This window comes from Oncorhynchus nerka, unplaced genomic scaffold (genome assembly GCF_034236695.1).
Source record: "Oncorhynchus nerka isolate Pitt River unplaced genomic scaffold, Oner_Uvic_2.0 unplaced_scaffold_5198, whole genome shotgun sequence".
NCBI classification, from domain to species: domain Eukaryota; kingdom Metazoa; phylum Chordata; class Actinopteri; order Salmoniformes; family Salmonidae; genus Oncorhynchus; species Oncorhynchus nerka.
The window spans coordinates 1-12,753 of NW_027036108.1; the positions used below are offsets into that span (position 1 = coordinate 1).

At 44.3% G+C, this 12,753-nt stretch overlaps 1 protein-coding gene across 1 annotated transcript; it reads left to right on the forward strand.

Moving 5' to 3' along the window:
- Positions 1–6,647: 6,647 nt before the first annotated feature.
- On the forward strand, positions 6,648–9,219 carry LOC135566395 (protein flightless-1 homolog; the record flags this gene model as incomplete). The annotated part of the gene is made up of 2 exons (XM_065014124.1): positions 6,648–6,748; positions 9,044–9,219. Coding segments are annotated over exons 1-2 (267 nt in total), but the record flags the coding sequence as incomplete, so codon positions are not given.
- Positions 9,220–12,753: the final 3,534 nt, after the last annotated feature.

Here is a 12,753-nt window from a genome sequence, read left to right on the forward strand (position 1 = left end):
CTACTAACAACCTCAGCCACAACAGGTAGAACCCCTTATAATATGTTATAACAGGTGACTAACAGGCCTTATAACCTCTAATAACAGGCGACTAACAGGCCTTATAACCTCTAATAACAGGCGACTAACAGGCCTTATAACCTCTAGCAGGTGACTAACAGGCCTTATAACCTCTAGCAGGTCACTAACAGGCCTTATAACCTCTAATAACAGGCGACTAACAGGCCTTATAACTTAAGCTATAACAGGATATAAATATATATCATACATACAGTGCCTTCGGAAAGTATTCAGACCCCTTGACTTCACTTCACAACCCCATAATGACATCACAATACCCCATAATGACATCGCAATACCCCATAATGACATCGCAATACCCCATAATGACATCGCAATGCCCCATAATGACATCGCAATGCCCCATAATGACATCGCAATGCCCCATAATGACATCGCAATGCCCCATAATGACATCGCAATGCCCCATAATGACATCGCAATGCCCCATAATGACATCGCAATACCCCATAATGACATCGCAATACCCCATAATGACATCCCAATACCCCATAATGACATCCCAATACCCCATAATGACATCCCAATACCCCATAATGACATCACAATACCCCATAATGACATCCCAATACCCTATAATGACATCCCAATACCCTATAATGACATCACAATACCCCATAATGACATCACAATACCCTATAATGACATCACAATACCCCATAATGACATCACAATACCCTATAATGACATCACAATACCCTATAATGACATCACAATACCCTATAATGACATCACAATACCCTATAATGACATCACAATACCCTATAATGACATCACAATACCCTATAATGACATCACAATACCCTATAATGACATCCCAATACCCCATAATGACATCACAATACCCCATAATGACATCACAATACCCCATAATGACATCACAATACCCCATAATGACATCACAATACCCCATAATGACATCACAATACCCCATAATGACATCACAATACCCTATAATGACATCACAATACCCTATAATGACTAGTATAGGTATTGTGTGTAGATCGATTAGGTGGAAAAAACAATTGAATTCATTTGAAAATAAGGCTGTAACGTGAAAAAAGTCAAGGGGTCTGAATACTTTCCGACGGCACTGTATCGTAGATTATTCTCCTCCTCCTCCCAGCATCGATGCCATCCCTAACCAGTTGTTTATCAACCTGCCTTATAACCTAATACCGACCCTCCTCCTCCTCCTCCCCCCAGCATCGATGCCATCCCTAACCAGTTGTTCATCAACCTGCCTTATAACCTAATACCGACCCTCCTCCTCCTCCCAGCATCGATGCCAACCTAAGTTGGGCCCCATAACCTAATACCACCCTCCCTCCTCCCAGCATCGATGCCATCCCTAACCAGTTGTTCATCAACCTGCGCCCTAACCCTAATACCGACCCTCCTCCTCCTCCCAGCATCGATGCCATCCCTAACCAGTTGTTTATCAACCTGCCTTATAACCTAATGCCGACCCTCCTCCTCCTCCTCCCAGCATCGATGCCATCCCTAACCAGTTGTTTATCAGCCTGCCTTATAACTATCACCGACCCTCCTCCTCCCAGCATGTCGATGCCATCCCGAACCAGTTGTTTTATCAACCTGCCTTATAACCTAATACGACCCTCCTCCTCCTCCCAGCATCGATGCCATCCCTAACCAGTTGTTTATCAGCCTGCCTTATAACCTAATACCGACCCTCCTCCTCCAGCATCGATGCCATCCCTAACCAGTTGTTTACCTGCCAACCTGCCTTATAACCTAATACCAGTTGTTTATCCCTCCCCTACCGACCATCCTCCTCCCAGCATCGATGCCATCCCTAACCAGTTGTTTATCAACCTGCCTTATAACCTAATACCGACCCTCCTCCTCCTCCCAGCATCGATTCCATCCCTAACCAGTTGTTTATCAACCTGCCTTATAACCTAATACCGACCCTCCTCCTCCCAGCATCGATGCCATCCCTAACCAGTTGTTTATCAACCTGCCTTATAACCTAATACCGACCCTCCTCCTCCTCCTCCCAGCATCGATGCCATCCTAACCAGTTGTTTATCAACCTGCCTTATAACCCTAATACCGACCCTCCCTCCTCCTCCTTCCAGCATCGATGCCATCCCTAACCAGTTGTTTATCAACCTGCCTTATAACCTAATACCGACCCTCCTCCTCCTCCCAGCATCGATGCCATCCCTAACCAGTTGTTTATCAACCTGCCTTATAACCTAATACCGACCCTCCTCCTCCTCCTCCCAGCATCGATGCCATCCCTAACCAGTTGTTTATCAACCTGCCTTATAACCTAATACCGACCCTCCTCCTCCTCCCAGCATCGATGCCATCCCTAACCAGTTGTTCATCAACCTGCCTTATAACCTAATACCGACCCTCCTCCTTCTCCTCCTCCTCCCAGCATCGATGCCATCCCTAACCAGTTGTTCATCAACCTGACTGACCTGCTGTACCTGGACCTGAGTGACAACAAGCTGGACAGCCTCCCCCCTCAGATGAGACGCCTCGTCCACCTGCAGACCCTCATCCTGAACAACAATCCCCTGATGCACGCCCCAGCTACGGTCTGAGCTTTATAACACATTATAACCATCTGAATGTACGCCCCAGCTACGGTACCAAGCATTATAACACATTATAACCATCTGAATGTACACCCAGCTATGGTACCAAGCATTATAACACACATTATAAACCATCTGAATGTACATCCCAGCTACGGTACCAAGCATTATAACACATTATAACCATCTGAATGTACACCCCAGCTACGGTACCAAGCATTATAACACATTATAACCATCTGAATGTACACCCAGCTACGGTACGAAGCTTATAACACATTATAACCATCTGAATGTACACCCAGCTACGGTCAAGCATTATAACACATTATAACCATCTGAATGTACACCCAGCTACGGTACCAAGCATTATAAACACATTATAACCATCTGAATGTACACCCAGCTACGGTACCAAGCATTATAACACATTATAACCATCTGAATGTACACCCAGCTACGGTACCAAGCATTATAACACATTATAACCATCTGAATGTACACCCAGCTACGGTACCAAGCATTATAACACATTATAACCATCTGAATGTACACCCAGCTACGGTACCAAGCATTATAACACATTATAACCATCTGAATGTACACCCAGCTACGGTACCAAGCATTATAAACATTATAACCATCTGAATGTACACCAGCTACGGTACCAAGCATTATAACACATTATAACCATCTGAATGTACACCCAGCTATGGTACCAAGCATTATAACACATTATAACCATCTGAATGTACACCCAGCTACGGTACCAAGCATTATAACACATTATAACCATCTGAATGTACGCCCAGCTACGGTACCAAGCATTATAACACATTATAACCATCTGAATGTACACCCAGCTACGGTACCAAGCATTATAACACATTATAACCATCTGAATGCACACCCAGCTACGGTACCAAGCATTATAACACATTATAACCATCTGAATGTACGCCCAGCTACGGTACCAAGCATTATAACACATTATAACCATCTGAATGTACACCCAGCTACGGTACCAAGCATTATAACACATTATAACCCCCTGATGCACGCCCAGCTATAATATGAAGGTTTATTAACCCCCTGATGCATGCCCAGCTATAATATGAAGGTTTATTAACCCCCTGATGCACGCCCAGCTATAATATGAAGGTTTATAACCCCCTGATGCACGCCCAGCTATAATATGAAGGTTTATTAACCCCCTGATGCATGCCCAGCTATAATATGAAGGTTTATAACCCCTGATGCACGCTCCAGCTATAATATGAAGGTTTTATAACCCCTGATGCACGCCCAGCTATAATATGAAGGTTTATAACCCCTGATGCACGCCCAGCTATAATATGAAGGTTTATAACCCCCTGATGCACGCCCAGCTATAATATGAAGGTTTATAACCCCCTGATGCTTCAGCTATAATATGAAGGTTTTATAACCCCCTGATGCACGCCCAGCTATAATATGAAGAGTTTTATTAACCCCCTGATGCATGCCCAGCTATAATATGAAGTTTTATAACCCTGATGCACGCCAGCTATAATATGAAGGCTTATAACCCCTCGATGCACTTCAGCTATAATATGAAGGTTTATAACCCCCTGATGCACGCTCAGCTATATGAAGGTTTATAACCCCGATGCACGCCCAGCGGTAATATGAAGGTTTATAACCCCCTGATGCACGCCCAGCTATAATATGGTTTATAACACCTTACGTATTATAAATCCCCTGATGCACACCAGCTATAATATGAAGGCTTATAACCCTGATGCACGCCCAGCTATGTAATATGGTTTATAACCCTGATGGACGCTCAGCTATAATATGAAGGTTTATAACCCCTGATGCACGCCCAGCTATAATATGAAGGTTTATAACACCTTAATAGATATTATAACCCCTGATGCACGCCCAGCTATAATATGAAGGTTTATAACACCTTAATAGATATTATAACCCCCTGATGCACACCCAGCTATAATATGAAGGTTTATAACCCCCTGATGCACGCCCAGCTATAATATGGTTTATAACCCTGATGGACGCCTCAGCTATAATATGAAGGTTTATAACCCCTGATGCACGCCCAGCTATAATATGAAGGTTTATAACCCCTGATGCACACCTAGCTATAATATGAAGGTTTATAACCATCTGATGCACGCCCAGCTATAATATGAAGGTTTATAACCCCCTGATGCACGCCCAGCTATAATATGAAGGTTTATAACCCCCTGATGCACGCCCAGCTATAATATGAAGGTTTATAACCCCTGATGCACGCCCAGCTATAATATGAAGGTTTATAACCCCCTGATGCACGCCTAGCTATAATATGAAGGTTTATAACCCCCTGATGCACGCCCAGCTATAATATGAAGGTTTATAACCCCCTGATGCACGCCCAGCTATAATATGAAGGTTTATAACCCCCTGATGCACGCCCAGCTATAATATGAAGGTTTATAACCCCCTGATGCATGCCCAGCTATAATATGAAGGTTTATAACCCCTGATGCACGCCCAGCTATAATATGAAGGTTTATAACCCCTGATGCACGCCCAGCTATAATATGAAGGTTTATAACCCCCTGATGCACGCCCAGCTATAATATGAAGGTTTATAACCCCCTGATGCACGCCCAGCTATAATATGAAGGTTTATAACCCCCTGATGCACGCCCAGCTATAATATGAAGGTTTATAACCCCCTGATGCACGCCCAGCTATAATATGAAGGTTTATTAACCCCCTGATGCATGCCCAGCTATAATATGAAGGTTTATAACCCCTGATGCACGCCCAGCTATAATATGAAGGTTTATAACCCCTGATGCACGCCCAGCTATAATATGAAGGTTTATAACCCCCTGATGCACGCCCAGCTATAATATGAAGGTTTATAACCCCCTGATGCACGCCCAGCTATAATATGAAGGTTTATAACCCCCTGATGCACGCCCAGCTATAATATGAAGGTTTATAACACCTTAATAGATATTATAACCCCCTGATGCACACCCAGCTATAATATGAAGGTTTATAACCCCCTGATGCACGCCCAGCTATAATATGGTTTATAACCCCTGATGGACGCCCAGCTATAATATGAAGGTTTATAACCCCCTGATGCACGCCCAGCTATAATATGAAGGTTTATAACCCCCTGATGCACGCCCAGCTATAATATGAAGGTTTATAACACCTTAATAGATATTATAACCCCCTGATGCACGCCCAGCTATAATATGAAGGTTTATAACACCTTAATAGATATTATAACCCCCTGATGCACACCCAGCTATAATATGAAGGTTTATAACCCCCTGATGCACGCCCAGCTATAATATGGTTTATAACCCCTGATGGACGCCCAGCTATAATATGAAGGTTTATAACCCCCTGATGCACACCCAGCTATAATATGAAGGTTTATAACCCCCTGATGCACACCCAGCTATAATATGAAGGTTTATAACCCCCTGATGCACGCCCAGCTATAATATGAAGGTTTATAACCCCCTGATGCACGCCTAGCTATAATATGAAGGTTTATAACCCCCTGATGCACGCCTAGCTATAATATGAAGGTTTATAACCCCCTGATGCACGCCCAGCTATAATATGAAGGTTTATAACCCCCTGATGCACGCCCAGCTATAATATGAAGGTTTATAACCCCCTGATGCACGCCCAGCTATAATATGAAGGTTTATAACCCCCTGATGCACGCCTAGCTATAATATGAAGGTTTATAACCCCCTGATGCACGCCTAGCTATAATATGAAGGTTTATAACCCCCTGATGCACGCCCAGCTATAATATGAAGGTTTATAACCCCCTGATGCACGCCCAGCTATAATATGAAGGTTTATAACCCCCTGATGCATGCCCAGCTATAATATGAAGGTTTATAACCCCCTGATGCACGCCTAGCTATGGTACGAAGCTTTCTAAATTCTCCTGTGTGTGAGCAGCCAGCTGCCAGCCATGGTGGCCCTCCAGACTCTCCACCTGAGGAGCACCCAGAGAACCCAGAGCAACATGCCTACCAGTCTGGAGGGACTGGTACACCTGGCAGGTAACACACACACACACACATACACCTGGCAGTTAACACACATACACCTGGCAGGTAACACACACACACACCTGGCAGGTAACACACACACACACACCTGGCAGGTAACACACACACACACACCTGGCAGGTAACATACACACACACACCTGGCAGGTAACATACACACACACACCTGGCAGGTAACACACACACACACCTGGCAGTTAACACACACACACACCTGGCAGTTAACACACACACACACCTGGCAGTTAACACACACACACACCTGGCAGTTAACACACACACATACACCTGGCAGGTAACACACACACATACACCTGGCAGGTAACACATAGACACACACCTGGCAGGTAACACATAGACACACACCTGGCAGGTAACACACACACACACCTGGCAGGTAACATACACACACACACCTGGCAGGTAACACACACACACACACCTGGCAGGTAACACACACATACACCTGGCAGGTAACACATAGACACACACCTGGCAGGTAACACACACACACACACCTGGCAGGTAACACATAGACACACACCTGGCAGGTAACACATAGACACACACCTGGCAGGTAACACATAGACACACACCTGGCAGGTAACACATAGACACACACCTGGCAGGTAACACATAGACACACACCTGGCAGGTAACACATAGACACACACCTGGCAGGTAACACATAGACACACACCTGGCAGGTAACACACACACACACACCTGGCAGGTAACACATAGACACACACCTGGCAGGTAACACACACAGACACACACCTGGCAGGTAACACACACACACACACACACCTGGCAGGTAACACACACAGACACACACCTGGCAGGTAACACACACACACACACACCTGGCAGGTAACACACACATACACCTGGCAGGTAACACACACACACACCTGGCAGGTAACACACACACACACACCTGGCAGTTAACACACACACCTGGCAGTTAACACACACACACACACCTGGCAGGTAACATACACACACACACCTGGCAGGTAACACACACACACACATGGCAGTTAACACACACACACACACACATGGCAGTTAACACACACACACACACCTGGCAGGTAACACACACACACACACCTGGCAGGTAACACACACACACACACACACCTGGCAGGTAACACACACACACACATGGCAGTTAACACACACACACATGGCAGTTAACACACACACACACACCTGGCAGGTAACACACAGACACACACCTGGCAGGTAACACACAGACACACACCTGGCAGGTAACACACAGACACACACCTGGCAGGTAACACATAGACACACACCTGGCAGGTAACACACAGACACACACCTGGCAGGTAACACACAGACACACACCTGGCAGGTAACACACAGACACACACCTGGCAGGTAACACACAGACACACACCTGGCAGGTAACACACAGACACACACCTGGCAGGTAACACACACACACACACCTGGCAGGTAACACACACACACACACACCTGGCAGGTAACACACACACACACACACCTGGCAGGTAACACACACACACACACACACCTGGCAGGTAACACACACACACACACACACCTGGCAGGTAACACACACACACCTGGCAGGTAACACACACACACACACACACCTGGCAGGTAACACACACACACACACACCTGGCAGGTAACACACACACACACACCTGGCAGTTAACACACACACACACACACCTGGCAGTTAACACACACACACACATACACCTGGCAGGTAACACACACACACACACATGGCAGGTAACACACACACACACACCTGGCAGGTAACACACACACACACCTGGCAGGTAACACACACACACACACACCTGACAGGTAACACACACACACACCTGGCAGGTAACACACACACACACATGGCAGGTAACACACACACACACATGGCAGGTAACACACACACACACACACCTGGCAGTTAACACACACACACACACACCTGGCAGGTAACACACACACACACACACACCTGGCAGGTAACACACACACACACATGGCAGGTAACACACACACACATACACCTGGCAGTTAACACACACACACACACATTGTGTAGGGAACACACACACACACACACCTGGCAGGTAACACACACACACACACACATACACCTGGCAGTTAACACACACACACACACACCTGGCAGGTAACACACACACACACCTGGCAGGTAACACACACACAAGCCAAGACTAAAGTCTGGAAATGAATGTCCTTTATGTGGTCTCTCCTTAGACGTGGACCTGTCCTTCAACGACCTGAGTCGGGTTCCTGAGTGTCTCTATACGCTGAGCAGTCTGAAGCGTCTCAACCTCTCCTCCAATCAGATCTCAGAGCTCTCCCTCTGCATCGACCAATGGACTCAGCTAGAGACACTCAACCTCAGCAGGAACCAACTCACATCACTGCCTGTAAGACCGTCTCTGTCTCTCTCTCTCTCTCTGTCTGTCTCTGTCTCTCTGTCTGTCTCTGTCTCTCTCTGTCTCTCTCTGTCTCTCTGTCTCTCTCTGTCTGTCTCTCTCTGTCTCTGTCTGTCTCTGTCTGTCTCTCTCTGTCTCTGTCTCTCTGTCTCTCTGTCTCTCTCTGTCTCTCTGTCTCTGTCTGTCTCTGTCTCTCTGTCTCTCTCTGTCTGTCTCTCTCTCTCTGTCTCTGTCTGTCTCTCTCTGTCTCTGTCTGTCTCTCTCTGTCTCTGTCTCTGTCTGTCTCCTGCCCTCTGTCTCTTTATTTCTCTCTCTGTCTCTGTCTCTGTCTGTCTCTGTCTCTCTGTCCCTTTATTCTCTGTCTCTGTCCTTCTCTGTCTCTGTGTCTCTCTCACATTATAACACCCCTCAATACACATTATAACCCCTGTACTTAGCTATGGTACTACCTTTATAACACATTATAGCTATGGTATTTACTCCTTTATAACACGTTATAACCCCCTGATGCACATTATTATAACCCCTTGTGCTTAGCTATGGTACGCACTTTATAACACATTATAACCCTGATGCACATTATAACTTGTGCTTAGCTATGGTACACTTTATAACACATTATAACCCCTGATGCACATTATAACCCTTGCTACTTTAGCATATACTACCCTTTATAATAACATTATAACTTCTGATAATATTATTACCTTCTTGTACTTAGCTATGGTACATTCTTTATAACACATTAAACTCGTACTTAGCTATGGTAATGACTTTATAATTACATTATAACCCCTTGTACTTAGCTATGGGTACTTGACCTCTTTATAACACATTATAACCCCTTGTACTTAGCTATGGTACGACCCTTTATAAACACATTATAACCCTTGTACTTAGCTATGGCAACGACCCTTTATAACACATTATAACCCTTTGTATCTCATATGGTAATGCACTTTTATAACATGTTATAACCCCTGATGCACATTTATAACCCCTTGTACTTAGCTAGTGGTACGACCCTTTATAACACATTATAACCCCTTTGTACTTTAGCTATGGTATTTACCTTTATAACATGTTATAACCCCTGATGGCCATTATAAACCCTGTACTTAGCTATGGTAATGCACTTTTATAACACATTATAACCCCTGTACTTAGCTACAAACTTCACCTTTATACACTTATAACCCCTTGTACTAGCTGGTACCACCTTTGTCACACCCCTAATACACATTATAACCCTGTGCTTAGCTATGGCCAACCCTTTATAATATACGGTAACACCCTAATACACATTATAACCCCTTGTGCTTAGCTATGGTACACCTTTATAACACATTATAACACCCTAATACACATTATAACCCTTGTGCTTAGCTATGGTAATGCACCTTTATAACACATTATAACCCCCTGATGCACAATATTATAACCCCTTGTGCTTAGCTATGGTACGCACTTTTATAAACATTATAACTTCTGGATGCACATTATAACTTCTAATACAGATTATAACCCTTGTACTAGCTATGGTATGACCTTTATAACACATTATAACCCCTTGTACTTAGCTATGCAATAACTTTTATAACACATTATAACCCCTTGTACTTAGCTATGGTACGACCCTTTATAACACATTATAACCCCTTGTACTTAGCTATGGTACGACCCTTTATAACATGTTATAACCCCCCTGATGCACATTATAACCCCTTGTACTTAGCTATGGTACGACCCTTTATAACACATTATAACCCCCCTGATGCACATTATAACCCCCCTAATACACATTATAACCCCTTGTACTTAGCTATGGTACGACCCTTTATAACACATTATAACCCCCCGATGCACATTATAACCCCTTGTACTTAGCTATGGTACGACCCTTTATAACACATTATAACCCCTTGCACTTTGCTATGGTACGACCCTTTATAACACATTATAACCCCCTGATACACATTATAACCCCTTGTGCTTAGCTATGGTACGACCCTTTATAACACATTATAACCCCTGATGCACATTATAACCCCTTGTGCTTAGCTATGGTACGACCCTTTATAACACATTATAACCCCCCTGATGCACATTATAACCCCCTAATACACATTATAACCCCTTGTACTTAGCTATGGTACGACCCTTTATAACACATTATAACCCCCCTGATGCACATTATAACCCCTAATACACATTATAACCCCTTAGTAGTAATGCACCCTTTATAACATTATAACCCTTGTACTAGCTATGGTACGACCCTTTATAACACATTATAACCCCTTGTACTTAGCTATGGTACGACCCTTTATAACACGTTATAACCCCCTGATGCACATTATAACCCCTTGTGCTTAGCTATGGTACGACCCTTTATAACACATTATAACCCCTTGTATGCAGCATTATAACCCTTATAACTTGAGCTATGATACACCCTTTATAACACATTATAACCCCTTGTATCTTAGCTATGGTACTGATCCTTTAAAACACGTTATAACCCCTGATGCACATTATAACCCCTTGTACTTAGCTATGGTACATGGACCCTTTATAACACATTATAACCCCCCTGATGCACATTATAACCCCTTGTACTTAGCTATGGTACGGCCCTTTATAACACATTATAACCCCTGATGCACATTATAACCCCTTGTACTTAGCTATAGGTACGACCCTTTATAACACATTATAACCCCTTGTACTTAGCTATGAGTACGACCCTTTATAACACATTATAACCTCCCCTGATGCACGTCCAGCTATATAAACATAACACTCAGAACAGGTTTTCCATAAGATAGACATTTCAAGGTTTGCTAAAACACTGTACAAACAGATTTATATAATGTGAAAATAGTTGTAGTATGAATAGTGGGGAAGATAAATAAAACAGATAATTATGGGGTGTATTTACAATGCTGCTTGTTCTCCACTGGTTTTCCCCTGTTCTCATGGCAACGGGCCTCACATCGTGCTGCTGTTATGACGGCACATTTGTGGTATTTGACCTGACAGATATGGGGAGTTTTATCGATGTTAGTTTGTTTTCTAATTCTTTGTGTCTCTAACCATGGTCAGTGTTTGGCAGGAGGTGTTTGGCAGGAGGTATTTGGCAGGAGGTGTTTGGCAGGAGGTGTTTGGCAGGAGGTGTTTGGCAGGAGGTGTTTGGCAGGAGGTGTTTGGCAGGAGGTGTTTGGCAGGAGGTGTTTGGCAGGAGGTGTTTGGCAGGAGGTATTTGGCAGGAGGTTAGGAAGTGCAGATCAGTTTCCACCTCCATTTTGTGTCAAATTTCGACACCTGTTTTTTTTGCTTTGTCATTGTGAGGTAGATTGATTAGGGGGGGGGGGGGTTTAATCCATTTTAGAGGCACTGGTTGTTAGTCCCAGGACAATCATGATCAGCCATGGTGTTTCCTGTCCCAGGTAGTTGGACATGTTCGACCATGGTGTTTCCTGTCCCAGGTAGTTGGACATGATCAACCATGGTGTTTCCTGTCCC